We start from the raw sequence: 26,237 nt of genomic DNA, 5'->3' as shown, positions 1-26,237 counted from the left end.
TTAAGTGCCCATTTTTCTCCCAAAGCTGCCACTTCTGACCTAGTAATTTTACTTTAATGTCGAATGGTTCACCTAGTTATCTTTAATGATGAGAATAATAAATTCACTTTTTAACACACGTAAATTTTTTTTTTTGGATTTTGAAATAGTTGATTTTTTATATATTGTGATGGGGGTATTACATAATATTAAGGGTGCCAATTCGGTACGGTGCTGCATTGTACCAAATTTCAAACCCTCATTTCTGGTATGGTATGAAACCGATTATGTACAATTTTGGTACGAGAAAAACGGTATAAGTATATGGTACAGGTATAATTTTGGTATTAAAAAAAATCCATTATTCTAATCTTCTTCACTTATAACCTAGGAGTGTTTTAGGATATTGGTTGTGTAATATGGTCTTTTGTAGATTTTGTTTTTTTGTAAGGTCTTTTTAGATTTACAATATATGAAGAAGAAGAACAATATATTTATATTCTTCTTACAATATATTTTCAATCTAACTTTCTTAATTTAAAGTTTAGTTTTTTTGTTTTTATTCTAAACAATTGAGCCCAACCCAAGAGTAATGTCAAGATGGACTAAATCTTATAATGGGCCCAACCCAACCTATCTATAAGGGTGTCAAATTTGGTACGGTAATTCGGTATGGTTTCAGTATACGCTAATTCGCTACATATCAATGATACGCTACCTAAAACCAAAATTGTACTATACCAAATTCTAAAAGACAATTTTGGTACATACCATACCAAATTTGAAAATGTTGTCATATAGTGCAACTAAACGGCGCAGTTCAGTACAGTAAAACGGTATCAATATACAATTGCCACCCTTAATAATATATCATTACGCAGAGTCGAACCCAAGCTTTCTTCACTAAGAAATGGCAACCCTGTGATGGTAGGGATCCTTTTCCTTGCCTATTATTAAAATTGAGAAAGCACAACACACGAGTGGAAGAGCTCCATCGATGATTTGTACGATGGGGTAATCAAGATATTCAAGTTAGATTCCTATCCAATGGCTCTCTATACAACCGTGCATAATGCATTAAAATTTCCCTTAAACTAGAAGGGTGTATGGGTAAAGGGTAGGAAAAAATTATATATAGAATCCTTGAATCTACAACCAATTTTTATTTTTTTTGGTAAGATCTACTACTTTTGAAAAAAATCAACTACAGTGCCTCTTACGGTAAGAAAGTATTTGTAATTGATTTGTTTTAGGGATAGTAATTGTAATTAGTTGCAAATTTAGGGTTCTATATGTAATTTTGTTGTTATTTACCTCTTAAATTTACTTTTTTCCCCTTTTTCCCGGGAAAAAGCCTCTCCAAACTTTTCCCGGGAGACTGTAACAGTAATCCTGGATATCCTGGAACGAGGTAACAAACGGTTGTGTTTCGCAAATCTGTGAAAGGGCCTTTAGTTTCTTCAAGAAGAGTTCCAATAATGGAAACAATCGAACCAGCGTTCCTGACATTGTGAAGGAACCGCTGGGACGAAAGGGCTTAAGCTTCTATTTTGGGATCGAAAGAAAAAGAGAAAAGATGGTGGATCCTGCAACTCCTACAAACGAGAATCGAACGGGGATTTTACCTTCTTTTCCTTCTTCTTCTTCCTCGACTTTTTCGTCTCTATCGAATCTCCCTAGCAGCATGTCGAGAAGCGCTGTATCTATTGAAACTCCATCTTCTTCTGCTTCTGCTTCTTCTTCTTCATCTAGGAATCATATAAGTCGTCTGGTAGGTGTAAAATCTCATGCTTCTCCTTCTAGAACTATCTACAGTGATCGCTTCATCCCTAGCAGATCTGCTTCGAATTTCGCTCTCTTTGATTTACCTCCGTCGTCTAACTCGTCGTCCGACGGGCGTGACGATGGTTCTGGTACCTATGCTACTCTGTTGAAGTCAGTTCTCTTTGGTCCTGATTCGGTTGTTTCGCCTATTACTCCTGAGAAATCCGCAGGTTTCAAAGGCCAAAATTCTCCATTGACTTATCCTAATAGGAATATATTTAGATATAAGACCGAAACACGTCGTTCTCTTTACTCACTCTCCCCTTTTGGTTTCGATGACACTGTGCCTGGGGTTATCCCTAGCCCTGCAAAGACCCCAAGGAAGGTTCCCAGGTCTCCTTACAAGGTAAATTTGGTTTTTTTATTTCACAGTTTATTTGTATTATCTCCTCTGTTTAGGTTCGATTGAGGGTTACTAATGTGTTCATTCAGGTACTGGATGCACCTGCACTGCAAGATGATTTTTATCTGAATCTTGTGGATTGGTCTTCACATAATATGTTGGCTGTGGGGTTGGGTAACTGTGTTTATCTGTGGAATGCTTGCAGTAGCAAGGTAAAGCTCTAGTTTGCTTTCCCCTTATTATCTGTTCTGCGCTTTAAAGGACTCTCTTATTATTATAGCCTATTAGAGGCTGAGACATGTTTCTTTGTATACTCTCAACTTGTAATACTTAGCTGTTATTTTTGTGTGCTGCATCTTTTGGCATGCTTAATGTTATACTTGTATTTTGGGATTAATTGTGCGGACCTTGGCATGCTACATGTAGGTCACAAAATTATGCGATTTAGGAATGGATGACAATGTTTGTTCAGTAGCATGGGCACAGCGTGGCACACTCTTGGCTGTAGGAACTAATGATGGAAAGCTTCAGGTAAGATATCATGCAAATCCTACATCATGTTTGTTTGAGAGGGGGATTAAGTACTGATTTTTTTTTTAAAGAAAATAAAAAATTTTCTTAGGTCATGTCAGCAATTCACGAGCAAACGAAGTTATTGATGCCCATTGTGTCTTAATGGAACTTATGACCATGTTTATAAGCATATACAAACTAAGTGAATTAATTCCGTCTAGCTTGACTCTATACCTTTGGAACATAGTGGAAAGATAATCAATATGTAAGGTACACAAAATTAGGGTAGACTTGAACATACTATCCCAAGAGTGGAAGCGTGTCTAGCGTTAACATCTACTTCTGGTTCCTTCCTTGTGGTGGATTAAGCTTATACCATTCAGTTATTCTGGAAGTCATGTAAAGTTGATGTTGAAGCAACTGAATTGATAAGAGATATTGTCATTTGGGTAATCTGGTTTGTTATGAAAAAGATGGGTAATGGTTCTTGTTTTTGTCTCTTGGACTTCTCTAATGAACACTTTGCTCACTTTTCGCCTGCCGCTCCCCCCCCCCCCCCCCCAACCCAAAAAAAAAAAAAATGATGGTTCATAATGTCTAGTTCTTATTAGTGAGTTTGCTGGTGAAAAGATAGCTTGATATCATATAAACTGTGTACTTTTTCATCACTGTTTAGTCCCTTTTCATTCTTGTCTTCTCTGATTAAGTTATTATTCTTTAGAAAGAAAAGGAGGAAGCCAAAGAGGCTAGTCCATTGAGGATTTTAGGTTCCCAAAAGATGGTCATGCCTGTTTAGTCATCATCCTTGAGTCTGCGATTAGTCCTCTGTGTGTGAGCGTGTATATTGGTGGGTGGGGAGGAGGGGAATTTTTACTGTTCCATCTTAAAAGAGAGGAACTTCCAGAGAGCTTGCAAAGTGTGACAACTCTAATTTGATGGTTCTGATTGGGTTTTGTTATGTTGACAGTCTAGTTTGATGGTTGTGAATGGGTTCTGTTATGTTAAAAGTTGACTGCTGCAGTGAAAGAAGACTACTCACTGCCTTTGCTTCAGTCATTCTGGTTGCCAAGTAATCTGTTGTCCATGATTAACTGATAGAATCAACTGGTTTGATAGACATGTTGACAACCATGCTGAATTTTGGAGACTGTTTGATGCAGATTAAGGCATCCAGAGAGCTTGAGGGTTTATTATAGTGGAAGTATGCATTCGGTTGGGTTTGTTGGGCCTTTGATTTCATGTTTTTTAGTGCCACCTTAACGGGCCTAAGATATGAGTCCAAGGTAGGCATAGGAGATTAATTCGTAATAGCTTGCCTTCTTAGTTAAATAGTAATTTTTAGTTATTAATTGGTCTTTTTTTCTTTTCTTGAATTCATTCTGTTGTATGCAGCCTCCTGCTTTTATTTATAAAATAAAGCTGATTACACTAAGATATGCCACAAACATTCCAAATTAAAAGCAAATTATTTGTGTAATTGGTTAACCTAATGAGAGTCTTCGTTACCTTAAGCAAATCTATTTTAAAGGAGAAAATATTGTAAGCTAACAAAACCCCAGGTATGTATTAATGAGTCCTAATATTTCTTCTAATGCAGATCAGCTTGATGTTTTTGACTTGAAAGGAACTATCATAGTCAAATTCTATTTTTCCCCCTTTTAAGGAGGGACCTGAAAAAAGTAACTGTTTTTTGCATTTCAGTGTTTCCATAAGGTAGAAGTGGAATGTAAAGGTGGAGTTGGGGTTTCAGTGGGGTCAAAGGGATGTCGGGCAGCTGTTGCTTCAGGTGTTTGGTCAGAAGACTCACAACCACAAAGAGAATAAATCAGAAAAGAAAAATAAGAGGGGAGAGTGGAAGGAGGATTTAGAGATAGGAAGATCATAAGAAGAAGAAATAGCAGGAAAGAGAGAGTTAGCGGGTGAAGAATATGAAGTGTGAAGAAGACAGGGAAGGTGGAGAAGAGGGAAACCTGAGAAGGAAGTTAGAAGGGAGAAGAAATGGCATTTGAAGCCCCTGGGTCTTACTTGAGGGTGGGCGTGTGTGTGTGTTTTTTCTTTTTTCTTTTAAGTGCATATGCACACAGCCCCTGGGCAATTGAAACCACAAACTCAATTTATTGTATTCCATCCCCCATCAATAAATTGTTCAAAAGCCTATAAAGAATAAAAGAATCAAACTTTAATAAACAACTCTACTAGGACTCTTAACAATCTAAAACTTGCAAAAACTATTCTTGCACATCCTAATGCAATTAAAGATTTGCTTAGGACTCTTTAACAATCTAAAACTTGCGAAAACTATTCTTGCACATCCTAATGCAATTAAAGATTTGCTTAGATAGTTTCTTCAATAAATCCCTGATATCTACTAGACTAAAGTCCAATTTGAACCTGGCTGTTGATTTGGGTTCCCAAATGGATTTTGGTCTGTCCAGGTTGTCATGCATCAAAGCTTCTTGTTGTGCACGTCTGTCTTCTAACCATAGCAGAATTGTTTGACCGGTCATGGTGGGGACTCATACTAAATAATGTAGAATAGCTAGCTGCAATCAATTCTACAGGAGGATTCGTGAACTCTTCAATAAAGAGCAGCATCCGAAAGGTATTTTGAGGCTTCCTTCAGTAGGCAATGGTAACATGCAATAACTATTAACTAATGAATCCCAGAAATTGTTTGGAGCCTTGGTTGGCCTCAGATTTGCATGGAATCAAAAATCAGAATTTCTACTCCAGTTAAAGATTTGCTTTGATAGTTATCCCAATAAATTCCCAAACAAACATTTGCTAGATAGATAATATTTTCATCCAGAAAAATTCCTAATATCTACTAGACTAAGATCCATATTTGTACCCGGCTCTTGATCTGGTTTCCCATATGGATTTTGGTCAGCCCAGGTTGTCATGTGTTAAAACTTTGTGCATGTCTGTCTTCGAACTATAGCAGAATTGATTGACTGGTCATGGTGGGGTCTGATACCAAATAATGTAGAATATCTAGCTGCAACCAATTCTACAGGACGAACTGAATTTTTCAATAGATAGCAGCATTTGCAGGATATTTTGAGGCTTCCTTTAGTTGGTAAATATGGTAGCATGCAATCTTCTATTGAATTAGTGAATCCCAGCAATTGGTTGGACCCTTGGTTGACCTCAGATTTGCAGGGGAACAGACCAGAAGAAAGGGAGGAGGATAGGGAGACGAGGGGGGCCGGCACAGGGATCACGGGCGAGGTCAAAGTATCAGAATAGCCTCTCAGCAAAAAACAGGGGAAGGCGTGAGGAAGTCGCCCCTCCCCCCCCCCCGGGGGGGGGGGGGGGGGGGGGGGTTGGAAATCCAGAACTTCCTTAGGAAGATTGCTTTCCTTTCTCGTGCCCCCACTCACGGTCCCCCCCCCCGTGATCTGGAAGAACCAGACTTCTTTTCGTTCAATGGGTGGGTATTGGTGTAGGATGGACTCAAAAGTTGCGCATCTACACATGAAATGGCTATCAATTGTGATTAGTTGGGTATTGTATAAAGCTCATGCGGAAAAATGATGGATTATTGAAATTTGATTGGTTTGAATGCAACTGGTAAATTAATGAAAGAGAAGAGTACATTATGATGTTAAATCCCAAATAAAACCATATCAAGAGTTAGTTTATATTTAAAGAACTAAAAGAGAAATAAAAGATGAAAATGAATGTCATTTGGTGTTAGATTCAAGATGTAAGTTTCACTTCTTAGGTCTAGTCACTCAGCGCAAAACTGTGTATGTACTAGGATTGATCCCCATCTATCCCTCCCAGGACCTGCTGGAGTTATCCAAGCACGAGACCTTTAAATAGTAGGAATAGGAAAATGCAAAGTCGAAAAGTGGAAGCGTTAATGAAGTCAAGTGAGAAATTATGAAATTTTTATCCAGAAACTTAACAGAAACCAAGTAATACAATTCTATGGCTTGTGCTAGATTGCAGAAGTTGAAAAGAGTTAGGAATTCCTAAATATCTCATCTTTGGGGTGTTATGACAACTATTGCACCTCATAAACAAACTGATCTCTTTAATTAAGACAGAGAACTTGTATACCCTTATCAGACTTAAATTTTGATATTTTCAACTAATCCGTTATTAATAGACCTTATAAAATTAGTAGCACTTGACCAAGTACTACCAAAATAGGACCTATTCTTGAGTATGGCTACATATTTTTATTATTTAGTCTTTTACTAAGTTATACTAGGATTCTTTACAACTGATAAGATTATACACATTCTGGACTTTTCTTGGGGACTTGGTAAAAGAAATTATGGGTGAACACCCTGAGACCCTTGGAATGGAAAACTTAAAATGATATAAAGAGACTCACATTTGACTTATTCTTACACCTAAATTGCCCCATTTTATCTTCGTGATGTTTAAATATTGATCATTAAAGACTTCCATTATGCAATTCCAACACCAAAGGAGCTATCTTTTGTAGAATCAACCAATGATTGATATATACATGGTTGGGCCTTTGTTCCATGGGGTTATATTGTATTTGGTCAACTTAATGGCCCTAAAATATGGTAACTAAGTTGACTAAGAAAATAGCTTATTTATATACTTTATCTGAAGTTTTTTTGGTCAATTGAAGAGGTTATGTGGTTCAATTCAAGTTAGCATGTGACTAGCGCATGGCTAATTAATAGGATGTTAGGACTTTATCGAGTCTATTTTCAGTTTCCTAGTTAGTTTAAGTTGCCTAATAGGTTAAGGATTGGGGTAGTCCTTTGCTTTTGGAGTAAAGTCCATCTTTTAGTTTCTTCTCTAAGGATGTAATAAGCCTATTATTAAATGCAAATTTGGTCATTGAAATTGCTGGTTGCAAGCTTGGCTGCTGCCTTATTCTCCGTCAGAGGTATTTCTCTGGTGTTTAAAGTTGAGCTAGATGACTGTGTTTGGTGTCTAGAGTCCAAGTGTTGGTTTTCGGTGGTTAAAGTCCAGGAAGATCGTCTGTGCTTAGGTGTTTAAAATCCTAATTGCTTGTGCTGACTGTGGAATTAATCCTCTCAGATCTGCCACTACAAGCTGCAATGATGGTGAGGAGATCAAAACCACTTTCCTTTTTGTTCCCATTGAACTTTTATGTTCACTGACCCCTGTTCATAGGTATCCAACTATAGCCCATATACATCATCAAAATCCTCCCAAACTCAACCCACGACACTCCCATATCATATTCAACTATTGGTCCACCTTATTGCCCATCTGACCACCATAATCCCTAAGTTTCATGTTCAAATTTTGGAGACCTGCAACTACCTTCAAGAATATACAGAAGGTGTTTTTCACTGAGAGCCTGCCCAACCCATTCCATCCATCAGATCTTCATACATTTGGATCATATAATCCCCATACCTTCCTAACAAACCTTTCTAATCTAGTTGCAGTCTGACTATCCAATTCTCTGAAAGTTATCCTTTTACCCTTTCATCCATTCCTACTACGAATCCTCTAATTCCACAATTCAAGTTGGTTCTGATTGAGGTCTTGGACGAAATGGCCCTTAGTTGTTCTGTTCAATGTAGGGCTATATGAACATATCACTGTTATTTGGATTTGAATTATTTGGAATCAAGAGTTTCATCTCAAAGATTCCAACTGTGTGCATAAACTTCACCTGATTTGGTACCACAGACTTGAGAACCCCGATGGAGGTGAGCTCTCAGGTATACCTGCTTGAACCTATCCCAGAAAGGGTGCCAGGTTCATAACAGTCCAGTTCTGAACCATTATATCTTTTGGACCCTAAAATTACCAATTCTGTCCATTTAGACTATTTTTTCTAGCATATCATACATTGAAAGAGCTTAATTTCTTAATGCATCTTACAATTGCAATCATAGTTTATTTTATTGTTTTACATTTAGGAATGATTTAGTGATGTCCTTAAGTTTTCACACATTTCGGTTCTTGACCATGTTGATTAAAGGTTATTTCATTTCCAGTTCATGCTTTGTAACTGAAGTATCTGATGTTTTTCCCCCTTATTTTAGATGTATGGCACATTGTCATATGGTAATTAAGTTATTGTCTATAAATTTCATTGTGCAGATTTGGGATGCATCTCGGTGTAGGAGGGTAAGGACTATGGAGGGACATCAATTACGGGTTGGGGCTCTTGCCTGGAGTTCCTCCATGTTGTCTTCAGGAAGCCGGGACAAGACCATTCTTCAACGTGATATTCGTGCTCCGGATGAATTTGTTAACAAGCTCACAGGGCATAAGTCAGAGGTTAGAATCTGATGCACTATATGCATCTTATTGTACTTATTTCTTCATTTGTAATGTTTAAACTCTCTAAGCAATCTTATGTTTGATTTCTGAATAGAAGTGTCTTTTCTTCATTGGTGATCCATTATGTTGAACAGTATGTTCTATTTGTTCACTGTTATTTCAGTTGCTTATTTTGTTAACCAATAAATCAAATGGCTTTGGTCTAGGTTTGTGGACTGAAATGGTCATACGATAACCGTCAGCTGGCATCTGGTGGGAATGATAATAGAGTGAGTGACTTCTGTTGTAGTCTCCCCCCCCACCCAAAAAAAAAAAAAAAAACCCAAAGGCAGAATGGAAAAAGGGTGCAACTTTTTTTAATCCATAATTTCTTCCCTCTTTGCAGCTTTTTGTTTGGAACCAACATTCAACCCAACCTGTATTGAAGTACTGTGAGCACACAGCAGCTGTAAAAGCAATTGCATGGTCCCCACATCTTCATGGGCTTTTAGCATCTGGTGGTGGCACAGCAGACCGATGTATACGTTTCTGGAACACAACCACAAACTCACACTTGAGTTGCATGGACACTGGCAGTCAGGTTATATTTTTGTCACTGTGCTACTTTTCCTTCTAAGGATCTCCATCTGTTATATGCTTCTGTTTTTCCAATGATATATTGGCATGCCACTTAGATTTCTTCAAAATAAGGTCCTAACAACATCATTCATCATTTAGTTGGGTGGCATGGACATGGTTTGATACAAATGGTAATTGATTATTCTGGAACCATTATTTTTTCCCTTCATCCTACCGTCAAGATGCAGCTAAAATTTTTGGTCTTAAATGCTTGGTTTTGAATCTCTGAAAAAGAACCTCACATGTGGAGTTTGAGTTTAGTACTCTGCCACAATAAAATTAAAGCGATTCCTCTTAATCACAATTTTGTATTGGAAGAATATGTTCATAGTGGTTAATTGGCATGTTGATCACACCGTTGGAACATAATGGGTGCAAATTTTCTGATCAACAGATTGTTGAGATGTTTGTTCGTGTCGTTTACTGTCTTTAATAGGATTCTGCGATGCTAATCCCCATTGATACCCTGATACAGGTATGCAACTTGGTGTGGTCTAAGAATGTCAATGAACTAGTTAGCACCCATGGCTACTCTCAAAACCAAATAATTGTGTGGAGATATCCTACAATGTCGAAGGTACCTTTACATCAGAATACTCAATTCTTTTTACGAGGAACTGCCTATTTACTAATTGGATTGTACAAACTTTTTCACTATAGTTGGCAACACTTACTGGGCATACATATAGAGTTCTCTATCTTGCAATCTCACCTGATGGTCAGGTAGTCTTAAATTCCATTCTTTGAATTGTTTTTCTAGTTTTTTGATTGGCATGCTGCATTGCCATCCCCCCCCCCCCCCCTTTTTCTTTTCAAACTTAATAATTTCCATTTTCTTCAGACAATTGTCACAGGGGCAGGAGATGAGACACTTAGATTCTGGAATGTATTCCCCTCTCCCAAGTCCCAAGTAAGTACTTACAACTGTGGAAGGCTCTATTGTTCATATCTTCACATCTATACCTTTTTCAGCATTTATTTATCATAAAACCCACACCCATTTGACCTTTGGTTTTAAGAAAGGAGGGCTATCTATTCGTCTATGCTTAAGAAACTGTTAATTGCAGAATAGTGACAGCGACATCGGCGCATCATCTTTTGGAAGAACTCAAATCCGTTAATTCTGCTGCCATGAATATGAAGGCTATTACTGAAAATACCCAGTATAAGAAGAGATTGCTTTTTGTTCCAGGTTTACCATTCATGGTTATAGAGGAACATCACATTCATGATATAGAGAAACATCACAGAGCATCTATTTAAATGAACCTATTTACCCAACCAGAATTGGAAGGGATAAAGAAGAGTAACACTGCAAGGGAAACTGGCAGAATCATTGGTTCTTGACCGGAGTTTTTGGTGTATCCCTTTCAGTTATCTGGATGTATAGTAGGGGTCTTTGGCAAACCCTTGCCTGCTTCTCCCCAATGTCATAGATGTAATCAGTGATTTTGTAAATAAGTTAATTTTTTCCTCACGGCGTTCAAATCACCATACTCATAATGCTTTTTTGGTTCTCTAGTCCTCATAATGTTGTGAGCATTTTTCAAACCGGTCACCTTCCCAAATCCCCTTGTTGTGGTCAAGGCCAATTTTCATCATGTGAAAATGTTTTGGGGCTGTTTTGGGGTTTAAATGCATCAGATGCCAAATTTTCAACTATGACTGTTCCTGGGTAGACATGGGTCTTCTTCAAAATTCCTAACCCTTCAAGATGACTGGTTGTGGACCCCCATTTATTCGAAAATCATGTGTTCTTTCTTTTCGTGGCATTTTTGGGCATGGGGGCATTTCAATCATTTTCTTCTTGATGTAGGGTTTTTCATCAGTAACTATGTGGTTATCTGGTAACATTCTTCTTCTTCTTCACAGTGAAACACCACATGTGTTCTGTTGTAGATGTAACCCTTGGGTGAATCATGTAAAATCTTGTCTCATCTGTATCTTTTTCCTGTGTTTCCAGTCTCGGAAGAACATAATATTTCAATTATGTTTCTACGAGTTGTGGAGGACAATAGCACCAATTGAGAAGTGGGATTAACATGCTCTGGAAGAATTTCAGGTCGATTTGGCAATCATAAATCGAGCCCATTACAGTTCTATGGACTCCTCGGAAGGGCTCAAATTGGACATTTGAAAAGGCTCAACAGAAAAATGGAGGATCAAATCTCTGTGAACTGTGATGAAGAGAAACTGGGTTGATGTTTAGGGGAGTTTAATATGTCTAAATAACCCAAATCTTCTCTTGCTAATCAACCACCAGCTTTCCTCAAACTTGATAACAGGAATAGCAAACAGCACCTCATGATGCAGTGAAGGCAACAATTGTCAAACCAAACCTACTAAAACTGGGACACTTCAATTATTACTTCTGTATATTTTCTACATAAAGGAGCAGATTCTTTTAGGGGGACCATAAATAATTCAACCTTGAACTCAAAAGGAGGACCATAGATAAATTAACCTTTGAACTCAAGAAGGAATTCCCAATACATCATCTGCAATTTGCACAAGAGTGGGACCTTGGGAGGGTTTCAATTCAATAATCTGGATGATACCAGATCAAATAAAACTTTAATATTCGATCCGGTTTGGTTTCTTCTCGATTTCTCTTGTCGGATTCTTACCGTCCGGCATTGTTCGGGTTACCTTTCGACAATCCCGTATTCGTGGGTGTGTTCTCATTTTAGATCACATTATGTACTTAATTGAGTTTAACTTAAACCTAAATTGGACCAACCAAGAATGCAGTAAGTAAGAAAGAATGGTTTCATATGTTCTGTCAATTTCACTACTTTTTAGCATGAAGCACCAAACAAATGTGTGATGTATGTACTCTCAGTGTCTCCCAGCAATAATTTTTGAAGGGTCCCCCACTTGTTCAGTGGCCCACTAAGAATGGGCTGGGCCACAGCTTACAGATTTCCTAATGAGGTTCTTGTCCCTTTTTTTAATGGGAAAATGACAAGAAGCTGCCATTTCTAATTTGGCAAAATTTTAAAGCTGAGAGTACTAAAACTGAATTCTGTGTCTTCATGCATCTGCTTTCCTTTAAAATTCCATTATCAACGAGACAATGAAAGGCTCCAAAATGATCTACCATGCAGCTCAAGCATCTGTAGACTTGTAGTTAAGAGTTGCAGGGATAACCTCTTTTATGAGATTGTGATCTTTCATGGGAAAGATGAGCTAGTATCATGCATATCACTGCTTGCTTTAAAACAGTTGGGTATCTATTAAATTCTGCATAATAGAGATGGCATAAACCAGCCAAACCCTAATTAGATTTGGAGTCTCGTTCCTCTATGCTCGTCGGTAGGGGACGTCACTAGTCACTACCTTAACCCTCTGCCATCATACATTTATAGAGTAGTTTGAATCTTCTATTTATTAAGGTACAGGTCTATGCTCCCTTCATGCCTCTTCACCACAAATTAGGAGGGCCCCAACAAGAGGCCCGCTGGGTTTTCATCTATGATTTATCTTATCAGCACTTGAAGGTATGACCTATCTCTATTATATAGTGAAAAAGTATAAGGAGAGCACAGGTCTTTACCTTGACAAGTAAAAGATTGAGACTCTTCATGGAAGGTCCACTTTGTCGGTTCAAATGTGAAACCTTCATTGGAGATTTTTTTTTTAAGAAAATAATGATTATGCTACTTGTATCCTATACTTTTTTCATGCCCTCTCTCTTCTTTGATATATATATATATAAAAATTATATTATATTAAAAATTAATTACCAAAAAAAAAATATTGAAAATAAATTCATTGTTACTCTACCTGTGCTCCTTTAGATTGGAAAAATTTCCTCTGCTGTGCACAGCAATGCACCACTAGAAGATGACACGTGGACTATACTTAATAAATGGTTGAGATTGGCCTTGGAGATTACATCCCACTATGGTAGCATATTGAAATTTTTTTAGGGTTTTAATTAGTAATTAGGCTGTTTCCTTTGTAATGGTTCCTTTGGGTCTAGCTTGTTGAAATGGAGTAACCCTAGATAGAGAGATAGTGTTTCCAACTTTCATTTTGATTGGAAAGATAGTGTTTCCTTTATAGTGATTTCTTTGGATTTGATTTTTAGTTTTCAACTAAAAATGAAAAGGGGACCTACCTTTTTTAATTGGAACAATTCCCAGTGACTAATTCCGGCAATGAATTTGTGGGACCCATATACTATTATACCTAAAAAATTGAACATTTTCTTTTTACTTATTTATTTTAGGTTCTGTTTGCTTGTTTATAATTGGATTAGAAAACAAAATTCAAATTCAAGATTTCCAAGTACAATTTTACATGGCAATGGAAGAAACAAATGGGCTTGAGATTGGAATCTTGAAATTGCTATTCGAGGAAGGCTAGGGCATTTGGGAGTACAGGTAGGTGGGGGCCAACCAAAATGATCTAAAGAAGATAAGAAACAGGTTTATTGCGTGTGAGAAATGAGAAATGAGAAATGAGAAATGAGAATAGTGAGAGCAGCTAGATTCCATTTTCCACCGCGAATGGGGAGACTATTTTTCTTTTCCTTGAGTTCAAAAGGCACTAAATTCTGCGAATTCATCATTTCAAGTAACCAAACACAACTGTGGGATCAAGTGGTCCCGACCTTCCTTTAACGGAAGGTCGAGAAAGAAGTAAAAACGATCACGCAACGCCACCGCCGTTTGATTTCACATTCTACTTTTATTGTTTTCTTCTCCCTCATTCTTTGCAAAAAGGGTTTTAGGAAAGAACAGGAATGCAAAATAAAAAAAGGAGAATTGAGAAATAATGACATTAATATGTTTTGGTTTATACGTTAGCTTATTGTGTTAGCATTCAAATTAGAAGATAAGAAGAATGAGTTTTTTCATACCAAAATTATACCGTGCCGTTTTTTCATACTGATTTTATACCTAAACGGTATCGAACCGATTTTAAAAATATAATTTTCATACCGTACCATATAAAATTGGTATAGTATGATTCCGGTATGAGGTTTTGAAATATGATACGGTATTATATTGTATTGAATTACCGGTACGGTACTATATTGTACCAAATTATTGGTACTATATTGAATTACCAATACCTTACCGAATTGACACCATTGGGAGTACATAAAAGCTACTGGTGGACCATTTGTGAAGACTGAAGAGTACGAGGACCTCCGAGTCCAGACTTGAAAGAGTAAGAAGTTAATAACAACTATTGTTGGTTTTAAAAAAATAAAAAAAAAACTTTTGTTTTACCCTAAAAAATAGGGGGAAAAAAGAAGAAGAATTTTTTATATGAGCTTCCTCCATTTTAATTGAAAACTCGTGCATCCCCTTCAAAATTGAAACCTTACAAATTCCACCCTCCTTAACACCGTCAAGTTTCATTTTATTTCAAATTTCCTTTTACAATTTTACCCTCACTTTATAAATTTATTGAAATTCTAAATAATATTTGTAAGATTTTTTTAGCATAAGCCCCCTTCATTTTCATTGGAAACATAGTGCACCCCCTCTAAAATCAAAACCTTACAAGGCACTTTCACACTTCACATTAGTAAAATGATTAAAGTCAAATTAATTTGCTTATACGATCACATTGGCCATAAAGTGATAAAATGATCATCAAGAGTTTTGTTAATTTGAGGAAAATATTGGTCATATATTTTGGGATAATAGGGTGACATCAAAATATTATTTAGGATTCTAAAGATGAATATTAAAAATATTATTTATAATTTTATATAAATTTATTAAGTGTAGGTGGAAAAGCAAAATCATATCATAGTTAAAAGAAAACAGATGATATTAAGTGTGGAGGGGGGTTTGTAAGATTTTGATTTTGGGGAGGTGTTAGAGTGTTTCCAATTGTAATGGCGGGGACTCTCAATATAAAAACTTTTTAAAAGTTTAAATAAATTTATTCAAATAAGGGTAAAATTATCACATTAAAGTTAAATAAGGAGGGGGCTTTGTAAAAATTTAATTTTAAAGGTGATGTATGGAGTTTTCAATGGAAATAGGGGGTTTCACGTAAAAAACTAAAAAAAAATAAACTGTTGTCGACTGGTAGATGTCGTTAGATTCAATCAACTTCATTATGTGGGCCCACGACAACTCCCGTAAGACCAGGACATATGCGTCATATCCGGACTTTAAAATCTAGTCACATCTACTTCATCAGTTACCGTGTGATGGAATGTCTCATTTAGATCTGCTAAGGTCCTTTACTTAGTTGCCGTGGGCCCATGGGGTTTCTCCATCGTGTATCCAATTCCGTAGTTGCAGTGGGCCCACGGGGTTTCTCCTCCGAGGATCCAGTGGACGGAGTCATATGGACAGATACATTAATGGTGTCGGTTTCAAGTACGGTTTCGTCATTCATCGCTTTGGAATTGGTGGGGGTGATGCACGGAATCACTCCTTCATTGCAGATCGAGTGTTTTTATTATAAGATTTACGGATCTGGATCATCTCCCGGACGGCTTCTCAACCACAAAAACACAGTGGGATGGCCCACGGGTGAAAAAATAATTTGTTTTTTTTTTCTTTTTAAAAAGTATTTTTCATTCTAGGCCCTACTGTTTTTGTGGTTGGGAAGCCGTCGGAGGAGCTGATCTAGACTTTGAGATTCACATGTTGATGATGATGTATGACATCAAACGGCACAGCTCCAATGAGAATGACTAGGAGAGAGAAAGTGATTGGAATGGCCTCACAACAAACCAGTGGAAAAGTAATACACTTTGTTAGGCTAATGCTGCTGACATTGTGGTGCCTTTGGACTGTGATGTTGAGCATTAGATGGTTGCTACTTGGCCTTTATTAGATGTTCAAAATGCTATTAACACACAATCAATTTAAGCAGAAAAAAGAAAATTTTGTGTTTCTTTGAAATGAACCGATCTATGTTTTGAGTGGCTAAGATTTAATGAAGTCCATGTGGTGACCATCCAATGTTGGGCGCTACAAGCACCACCAAGTCATTGGCACTAGCCTAGTAAGATCCTAAAACAAAAGTCGAGCCAAGATTTAACATTTGGGGGGGGGGGGGGGGGGGGAGGCAAATAATGAAATGACATGGAAAGAAGGTTAGCTGCTAGTATTTCATACATGCAAATGAAGCTAGAGGTGTTTCTGTAGAAAAAATTTAAAATATCAAGGCCCAAGGCGGGAGGGGTCAAGTGTCAGTATTTCACACATGGAAAGAAGGCTAGAAGGGTCGTTCTATATGAATTTCAAAAAAATCGGGGGATGGGGTGGGGCCATGGCCCCCTTAGCCATGAGTACCTCTGTCCCTATGGAAAAGTTATAACTTATGAGAAGCCATTAATAGAGACCAACTGGATAGCCATGTTACAAATACCCCAATAGACGAGCTTAGATGCTCGGTTGGTAAAGATGAACATCTCATAAATAAGAAGTCAAAATCCAAATCTTTTCAGTCTGACACCTTTCCTTGGTACATATAAATTCTCCCTCCAATCCCTTGAATTATTAAATTATTTCTTGTTGATTATGCAAAAGCCATTTTCTATGTTGACTTCCATGACTTCTCTTTTTTGATGTTATATTCTTGTTAGGTAAATGTTGCCTCTTAGCCAAGCTTGCATGGCTAAGAGTTCATCTCTACATGGTTCCCTAGTGGGATTCTACCAGTCCTCAAGAGAAATAGATATCTACCATTGTGTGATTATAAGGAGGAGAAATTAGGAATTACCCAATTTGTCAATTTGAGGCTACAAACTAGGAATTGCCATTGGCCACAATATTTATGTTGTGGCATGGTTGCAATTTACTTTAAAGAGTTTGGACAAATAATCATAATCCTCTAGACTTTGCTTTACTTATTAGTGAATGGTTCATTCTTGCTAAATGTGGAAATTTCCATTCTATTGTTAACTTTTATTTATAACTCAAGTTTGACATTTGGGAGTGACTAAAAACCCATTGTACAAATGAATCACTTAGTATTTTTATTTCCATAAATACCTCTTATTCCTCTGTAAATGGCAAAAAATATCAAATTAGCTCATAATGTATGTGTAGTGGACCCAATCTCCAAAACTGAAGAGAGAATCTTTTAATCGTAGTGACATCGATAAAGATCCTTAAGTAACAATTAGTTAGATCATTGGTGTACGTAAATCCGGCCTCTGATATAAAGAGAGGACATATTAATCACATCAACATTGATGAATGTAATTATCTTCCCTTTTTTTTTTTTTTTTGATTTATGTAAATTCTGTTGACCCTCCTAATAGATAGGTTTTCTCTTTGTTTTTCTTGGGGGTCATTGTAAAGGAAAAAAAGGGAAAAAGGAAAACTTTTCTATCCAGTCTAAAAATCTCATGCATGTTTCACTGGGCTAAGCCACACAAGGACAGAACCCATAAATTTGAGGTCAGAACAAATTTTCTAAATATCTTTTCTCAAGTGCCATAAACAAGTAGTCCAACCATAGGACAAGTGGCCAGCTACCCCAAGGTCCCAACTCCCAACATTGCCAAGACCTTCAGTTTGATTCAATTATTGGGCAGTGAGTAGACTGATGTTTCTTTGTGGGCCTCCCTTTTGTAAGAAGATTCTATTTTTAGCCCTAAACACTCTCAAGTTCAGGTTTTCATGGATTGGGCCTTGCTTGTCTTCAACTTTAGTATTGATGAGCCCAGTGGGAGGGAATTTGTTTAAGATTAATTAGTTTTCCTTTCGTGTAATTCCAGCTTAATTAGCACTAGTTACATTACCAAGATTAACAATATTTTCTAAAGCATTAATCCTTTGTGGGGTTGGATTGGTTGGACGGTTGAAGCTATACCACATTAGTTACTAACCTTGTCCCATGAAAATGAACCCACCACAAAATTCATAAAGACGAGATTTCAAATGAACTTGCAAAGCTTTGAGAAGAGTTGAGATTCTCTACCAATCAAGAGACGGGTTTGTGCTTCCTTTCAGCTCTTCACCACACATTTCGAGAGAATGGGTCGGGTTATCTCTGAATTCTGATAAGATAAGTTAAAGATAAATCTTGTAATTAAAATTCACTTATAATGTGTGATAGAGATGTGTGAAAGGAAGTACAAATCTTTACCACTCACAATAGAAAACTTGGACTCCTAGTCTCTTAAGCAAGCCCATCAAATGGAAATGTAGAGCAGCTAAAGTGCCTGCTTTATGGATGGGGATAGATGCATGCATCTTTATATATTTATGCACGTGCGTAAATATACATATTTCCAAATATACTATCACATAGAAATATAGAAGAAAAAAAAAAATTCAAAAACTCTACAGCAGGGCAGGATGTGTGTCTATGTGTCAGTCCGCTGGATGCCTTGCCCTTGGTACATGCATATATGCATGATCTATTCGTTAGATGTCTTGCTTGTGGTACATGCATATCCATGAATCGGCCTGTTGGATGCCCTTCTTGTGGAACTCCGGGCACGTGCATCCATGCACCCATCCGCTAGATGCCCTGCCTATAGTACATGCATGCATCCATGCATTCTTCTTGGGGTAGAAGAGAATGTATGAAAAGATGCAAGTTCGAGCCCAAGACTTTTTTGGTTGTACTATCTCTAGTCTCTAGTTCTAGAGATTTTCATAACTATGCTAGAAGTACATCTACCAATTACTCAGGTATATCTCTTCTGCTAAAAAATTGATTCACAGATGAAGAAAGCCTGGAACTTGCTCAATAGGATCCATGCGAATCTTCTCTTCGAAACCACTTTGAGGACTGTCAACAATATATAAGATGGATTTTAAGGCAATCACTACTTGTTCTCCAAGTCATTGGGAGTCTTTTGAGAATAATCTCAGATTCTATTTATTCAAGATTAGCCCAAACTAAACAGATCATTTTGAGGAAATCAGATGTTTGTTGTGCTGTTTCTGTAAAGCTTTTTATGCTTTTAAAGATCCTTCATCATGTGCTGCTCTATCAAGGAAGCCATACCCAGAAAGGAAACTCTGACTGCAATCTTTTGATCCTTTCTTCCCACCCCAGTTTTTTACTGGTTCTCCACTCTCCTCTACTTACTGTTACTTTTTTTCTAACCTACGCACTGGGTTGCGTGTAAATATTTTCTGGGTTGATAGAACAACTGAACAAGTGAAACCAAAATTGCAGCAGATCCATAATCCCTTCAGTTTACGTCACCTGACGGCGTTAAGGTTCCCCTGAAACCAAAAGACTAAGAAGGGAAATGGGCGACACGTAGCCAAGTTGCTGACACCACACATTAAATCCACCAGGCAGCACTGTTCCTTAGTCCTCTACCCCTGGCCTACTACCCTAGGTGCACAGTAGAGAGAGAGTCCTCTCTCTCTCTCAGGATTTCTGGGGTGAGCAAAGAATATGGGTAGAGAGAGAAAGAGAGAGAGAGAGAGAAAGAATACTGACTAGTAGTGTAGTACAAGTGATAAGTGCCTACAAGAGTGAAAAATGAATAAAGAAAGGAAAGAAGGGAGAAAGAGGAAATAAGGAGGATTTCCATTTTGTTATAAGAAAGGGTCCAGAGAGGAGAGGTGTTGTGTAAATTGGGTGAAGTCGAGAGTGGTAGCTTCTCAACCACATCCCCTAATTAGAGAAATCTCTCCAGTTTTAGTAGAAGGAATTATCAGAACCTCATTGGCTTTTCTCTCTGTCTTTCATTCTTCTTCTGTGTAAAATCTATCTCATCTTTAAATATATTATGTTTTGTGCTGCACCACCATCACCACCACCACCATTCAAACACTCACTGACTGCTTATTCTTAGATTTACCCTTTAGTTCTCTTCCTTCCTTCTTCTGCAAAGAGAGGACGAGAGAGAAAAACAACCCAGATAAAAAGGGTAACAAAAAAGAAAAAAAACGAAAGAAAGAGAGAAAGAAGAGGGCAAGGAACATACTTGATACATATTCTGTCATTCTCTGGCTTTGTGCTCTTCATTATTGTTCTTCTTCTTGTTGTTGCTATTCAGATAGAGAGATGGGTAGGGGACGGGTGGAGCTGAAGAGGATCGAGAACAAGATCAATCGTCAGGTCACCTTCTCCAAACGGAGAAATGGTTTGCTTAAGAAAGCTTACGAGCTTTCTGTTTTGTGTGATGCCGAAGTTGCTCTCATCGTCTTCTCCAGTCGCGGCAAGCTCTATGAGTTTGGAAGCGCCGGGTATCATATTCTCTCTACAACACAAACACCCAGAAACCAACTCCTTTTTTTTTCTTTTCCATCTTCATGTTTTTTTTTGACATGGGTTTCTCTCTCTCTCTCACTACCGATCTATGATTTTACTATGAAATCCTTACATGGAAATGAGTTTCATTATTGTTTTTCGTTTTTGGGTTTTGAGTTTTCGGTATCTTTTTGGATGAGTTGAGGTTAAATGCTGTTTCTACTTCTGGTGCATGGTATTATAGCAGTTCTCCTGTTTTAAGTTTTAAACAGTTGGATTCTTACTAAATTTCTGATTGTAAAGAGTGAAATGATGGTTCCAGCAGGTCAGAGATGCTGCTCCATTTTTCCTAATAATCTTCCTCTTCGGCTCTTCCTTCCCTGGAGGAAGCCTGAAATCTTCGAATGGAGCTTCGACACGTTTCATTTGTACTTCTCTCTTTATCTCTTTCTTGGTTTTCCAGTTTGACTCTCCGTACAGTTAGGGTGAAAGAGGAGAAACTCTTTCTGGGAACTCACATCCTTTGGACTTCGGTGCAGGATCTAGGGATCGTTATCTCACTTTACCCGCTAACTTCATTAGGGTTTATAAGATAGTTTTGTAATGTTCGCATGTAGACCTTCACATTTCTTTCCTGTAAGCTGCTCCAACAAGAAATTTCAGCAACACACACAAACCTTCCCACCCTCTCTCTTTCACTCTCAAGCCACGATGAAGACAATACAAGTCGATCGGAAGCAGGTGTCTCAAACTCAAGTTTGCAACTTGTTCTACAAGGATTTTCCACCTTCAGATACTTTGATCTATCCAGAGGATTTCCTCATGAGGGTTTTGTAGATCTATTTTTTTCAAGAGTTTGTTTTCAACGAGAGAGTGCTGACAGGATCCTCCAGAACAAGCTAAACTGCCTTTCATGTGAAACCCTAACATACCCTTTATGCCTAGCATGCTTTTGATATACCAGCTTGAAGGTTTTCCTTCAAAAACCCCAAAACAAGGCTGCATAGTCAAGATTGACTTACCTAATTAGCATTGTCTTCTGTGAGCATTCAAAACTGCAGTTTTAAGGTTTGAGTTCTGTTAACAATTTTTTTCTGACTGATTAGAAAAATGGATTTTCTCTAACCTTTTTTCTTTCGGGGGAGGGGGTTGTTTGGTTTTATAGATTTTCTTGCAAGGTGAGAATCTGAATCACATACATCCCAAGAAGCCAGGTAAATGGGGAAAGGCCAGCTCAGTCATGAAGCAAAAGGATTCAATGGATGAAGTACCTATACCTGTACTGCATGAAAGCCTTCTTTTACCTTTCCAAATCTGGTTACACTCATGGACGCATTTTGAGGCACTTTGAGCCTTTGACCCATCTCACAGAACCCTTTTTGAGATATAAATATTCAACTTGTTTATTTATTGTTCTGAAGAACTCAATTCATGCTAATCAGGTTCTTATTTTCTTCCATATTAGTCTCCTATAATGCCCTAGCTTTGTTAGGTTTTCTCAAACAAATTGACACAAGCATCTGCTGCTATTAGACTTATATATGTATTATAAAGTTCTAATGGTATGTCTGCAAACTATTTACACCATCAGGAAACAAATATAATTTCATTTGATTCTTTTAACTAATACAAAGTTATAGATATCATGATTTTTTTTGTCCATCAATTATAGCAAATTCTTATATTTTTCTTGTATGTTGTATTTTTTGCAAATCTGGTGTGGTATTTAGAACAATTCAGAATAGTAAATCTAACTATTCATAATCATAATTTTATTTTCAGACTAATGACTTTATATTTAATTTGAATATATTATGTAATACATATTTTATGTTCAAATATCAATAATCTAAACTTCTTTGCTTATACAAATGTTCTTTATTAAGAATACATGAGGAAATCAGGTAAACAGATGCAGCTTTTATTTAAACGCCTTAGATATTTCCTCTTATCCTATACTTTATATTAGCTTGAATTATTGTCCACCAAATCAGGGTTTAGGGTTACCGGGAAGATTCAATTGACACAGAATAATAGCAGCTTATGATCCAATTTTACAATGTAGAATGATTTAACAGCATTTATTAGATGAACATCTAGTGATCTTAGTACAGGAGGATTTCAGGGTGGATCTGCCAAATTTTTTGTTAACTATAGAGATTGCTTGGTTAAGAGGGGGAAAAAATGTTATTCCACTATACCTTTGAGCACATATACAGTATGTTGCTATTCATCCTCAAATAATTGAGAATTAAAATTTATCACAATGGTTATAATATCTTGAAGATGCAATTACTTGCTGTGGAAGAGTTCTGTCAATGAATCTGACTTGGTTTGATTTAGTAAGGTGCATTTCTAATCGCTCTCCTTGAGTTGTGCAACATGGATTTTGATGAGCATAGATTAATTCTTAGTCCAATTATTGTCTTTGTAGATAACATCAATATATTTTTGCTTGTTTTGGTGTGTTATCTTTGTGGATAAGCTTTCATGGCTGTTGTGTTGCACATTATTTTTTCTCCAATTTATACTTTTCACTCATCAAAAAAGAATTTTGAAAAAAAATTACAAAATAATTGAAAGTATGAAAATTTTCATTAGAGCTGAGAAGTCTCATATTACATTGTTTTGATTTTCAGTATGAATAAAACTCTTGAGCGATACCAACGATGCTGTTACACTCCTCAAGACACCAGTGCCGCCGATCGTGAAACTCAGGTTTTTGTAAATTTTTATTCTTGAAGCAAAGCTTTATTGGCCTAATATAATCATCATGATGTTTACATGTAAATGCATAATTGTTGATTATTTGGATAATTTCTCTAAGTTTTAGAAGCCTCTATTATTTTTGCAAGTGCATAAAATGCCTAGTTGAGCTGGAGGAAGATAACCTAATAAATCTCAGTAATTTTTGCATCCAGCTAATGGCTTTGCCCTTTCCTTTGTTTTCTTCTCTTTTTTCTTTTCCACTGGTGATTGCAGAGCTGGTACCAGGAAGTCTCCAAGTTGAAGGCAAAATATGAATCTCTTCAGCGGTCACAGAGGTTTTGACTGACCACTTAAAATCACCCAATATTATGACTTATATACACTAAGTGCAAGTTACACTACTACAATATTCTTCTCCATCCATATTAATTTTCTGATTGGCAATCCATGTTAAGGCATTTGCTTGGAGAAGATCTTGGTCCACTTAGTGTGAAAGAGCTGCAAAATCTTGAGAAACAACTGGAAGGAGCTCTGTCACAAGCAAGGCAAAGGAAGGTAACTGTTTTTGCATTTGAAAATTAGATTGATCGATGAAGAAACGGTTGATATTCATATTTTAACAATCATAATCAGAAACCCCCCCCCCCCCCCCCCCCCCCCAAACAAAAAAAAAAAAAAAAAAAAATCAAACACTAGCTAGAACCGTAGAGTTTTCTTTAATAGAGCTGATCTTATTTAAATAGGTGCTAAGGGAACAAGTCCAAAAAAAACTACATGTTAATCAAGTAAAATCTTCCAAAATACACTACAGTTTTTTGTATTGTATTAGCTTTGGGGTCTTATGGGAGTCAGCTGAACCAAGTATGGACTCTGGAAGCAATCAACAGAAAAAGAAAGAAAATCTGTTGGAGAGGGATAGAGAAGTAGAAAATTTTACTAAAAGAAAAGAAAGAAAATATAAGTAGAGAAGTAGAGAATAGATGTTAAAAGTACAATTATATTAAGTTCAATTCCTACTGGAAGTCTAGGGTTGGGGTTTCAAGGGAATGAAGAGAAGGGATATTCTAGTTTTTGTATAGCCTATAGTTGGTGGAGTTTTTCTTTACAAAATTCTACTTTAAGGATAGACATTGCAATTCAACATCAACTTGCAATTTGTTACAACAGTGATAGAAGAAGAAGAATGGACTCAATCCTTTATTTCTGCTATTTTTCATCAATGAAAAAGAATTTTTTTAAGTTGTTCCTCTTTCACCATAGCAACGTTGCATCATTCTCTTAGATATTTCCTTGATCTCACTATTTGGTGAAGAAAATATGAAGTTGTGGTACTTGATCCCTATATTGTATTCTGTATGCAGACACAAATGATGCTTGAACAAATGGAAGAACTCCGCCGAAAGGTATGTTACTGTATCAGATCTAGAAAATTTTTCCCAAGTTTTCTTCTTGGAAAGTTTATTTTGTCACAGTTGATCTTCTTTCAACAAAATAAACTACTTCACATGATCATGGATACCTTGAGCAGTGAAAAGGTGCTTATAGATTTTGGTGCATTCTGATAGTCTTTTAAATCTGGTATAGGAGCATGCCAACCTTTGCACAGTAAAATTCATACTGAAACTTCAATTGCCCTTCCTTGTATCTAACATGGAACTGATTACTTGCTTAGGAAGAGGGTTCTCTAAGCAAGAGGCAAATTCGTTTCATGTGAAGAGAAGAGAGAGTGAGGATGCTAATCTAACCTCTACATTAGGGTTAGATAAGCTAGCCTTCTCCCCAGTAATAAAACATAACAAGAGAACCTAGCCTACCCATGGTCACAAATTAAGACACATTTGAGATACAGAAATTATTCAGTGTATTCTGGGTATGTAGATAAGCTTTCACTGTTCAGTATTTTTCAATTGGGTTGAAAAGGTTAGTTGATTAGCTATTCTGGTTTATGCTTGCAGGAGCGTTATCTTGGAGATGTGAACAAGCAGCTCAAGAATAAGGTTCTACCCAAACAGTGGCCATTGATGAATATAACACTTGCTTTTCTTTATTCTGCTTTTGGTCACTCAAGAAACACTTTTACACTTTGGTTGAACTTTTTCACTGAATTGTTACTAATGGTATCCTTTCCATTTCTCTCATGTTTGATTAGTTGTTTCAGCTTGAAGCTGAAGGACACGGCAATCTTAGAGCTATCCAATGCTCTTGGGATTCTACTTCAGTGGTTGGAAACAATGCTTTTGCTACTCACCCATCTCAGCCCAACCCCATGGATTGTGAACCCACCTTACAAATAGGGTAGATTTCCTTCTTTTTGGGTTTTCTCAAGATGTTTAGATTCAAATGGATCAGTAAAGATAGCAGTTTTTCTAACTTGAATGTTTTTGGTGCAGGTATCACAACTTTGTTCCACAGGAAGGAACAACCATTCCTCGGAGCGTACCCGGCGAGAGTAACTTCATCCATGGATGGGTTCTCTGAATTCAATGCAAATTCAGCAAAAAAAGGCTAAAACTATAAGCTTAATTATATGCTGTGGATAAGATTGGATTTTCTGAATCACTGATACTATTATATGTTTTTAAGCTTTTGTGGCAAGGTTTGAAGGGTCTGCTTCAATCATGATTCATGACTATATAATGGTTTTTTGAAACTTTTCATTTGCTACCAGAAGAAAAAAACGAATAAAAATAAAAAAAGAAAGGGCTTTTGGATCTTTTCTAAAGCATGATGTTGTAGTAGTACTGTCGTAGTGCGATTAAGGGTTTTTGGATTAAGTTTAGGCACTAGGTTTGTGAAGAAGAAAGAGATGTTAGAGGGCACGGAAAGAGGACAGGCT

At 37.0% G+C, this 26,237-nt stretch overlaps 2 protein-coding genes across 3 annotated transcripts; both read left to right on the top strand.

The window, feature by feature from the left end:
* Positions 1 to 1,357: 1,357 nt before the first annotated feature.
* On the top strand, positions 1,358 to 11,965 carry LOC149013656 (B-type cell cycle switch protein ccs52A-like). 2 transcript variants are annotated; one of them, XM_089158454.1, is made up of 10 exons: positions 1,358 to 2,149; positions 2,236 to 2,358; positions 2,573 to 2,677; positions 8,738 to 8,917; positions 9,127 to 9,189; positions 9,306 to 9,500; positions 10,014 to 10,115; positions 10,199 to 10,261; positions 10,380 to 10,448; positions 10,606 to 11,965. In XM_089158454.1, exons 1-10 carry the CDS (start codon positions 1,556 to 1,558, stop codon positions 10,657 to 10,659), a joined length of 1,548 nt encoding a protein of 515 aa, XP_089014580.1. In that variant the 5' UTR covers positions 1,358 to 1,555; the 3' UTR covers positions 10,660 to 11,965. The 2 variants fall into 2 exon arrangements, with proteins under 2 accessions (XP_089014580.1, XP_089014579.1); XM_089158453.1 differs by lacking the exon at positions 10,606 to 11,965 and having other exon boundaries at positions 10,380 to 10,590.
* An 8,541-nt stretch (positions 11,966 to 20,506) lies between these two features.
* AGL6 (AGAMOUS-like 6) lies at positions 20,507 to 25,879 on the top strand. Its single transcript, XM_089157846.1, has 9 exons — positions 20,507 to 20,688; positions 21,015 to 21,017; positions 23,332 to 23,410; positions 23,675 to 23,736; positions 23,857 to 23,956; positions 24,763 to 24,804; positions 25,357 to 25,398; positions 25,551 to 25,696; positions 25,792 to 25,879. The coding sequence occupies exons 1-9, from the start codon at positions 20,507 to 20,509 to the stop codon at positions 25,877 to 25,879; spliced, it is 744 nt and encodes a 247-aa protein (XP_089013972.1).
* The last annotated feature ends 358 nt before the right edge of the window (positions 25,880 to 26,237 follow it).

The sequence above is a fragment of the Hakea prostrata genome, chromosome 6 (assembly GCF_041222555.1).
Source record: "Hakea prostrata isolate BN-2017 chromosome 6, UWA_Hpros_2, whole genome shotgun sequence".
NCBI lineage: Eukaryota > Viridiplantae > Streptophyta > Magnoliopsida > Proteales > Proteaceae > Hakea > Hakea prostrata.
This window is presented reverse-complemented; position numbering and strand designations above follow the sequence as displayed.

Bases quoted from the DNA above. Each gene is read 5' to 3' on its own strand.
- AGL6 (XM_089157846.1), top strand. From the start codon at position 20,507: ATGGGTAGGGGACGGGTGGAGCTGAAGAGGATCGAGAACAAGATCAAT. The intron at 23,411-23,674 runs GTTTTTGTAAAT...TGGTGATTGCAG, and splicing joins CCGCCGATCGTGAAACTCAG to AGCTGGTACCAGGAAGTCTC. The intron at 25,399-25,550 runs GTTCTACCCAAA...ATGTTTGATTAG, and splicing joins ACAAGCAGCTCAAGAATAAG to TTGTTTCAGCTTGAAGCTGA.
- LOC149013656 (XM_089158453.1), top strand. From the start codon at position 1,556: ATGGTGGATCCTGCAACTCCTACAAACGAGAATCGAACGGGGATTTTA. The intron at 8,918-9,126 runs GTTAGAATCTGA...GCTTTGGTCTAG, and splicing joins TCACAGGGCATAAGTCAGAG to GTTTGTGGACTGAAATGGTC. The intron at 9,501-10,013 runs GTTATATTTTTG...ACCCTGATACAG, and splicing joins GCATGGACACTGGCAGTCAG to GTATGCAACTTGGTGTGGTC.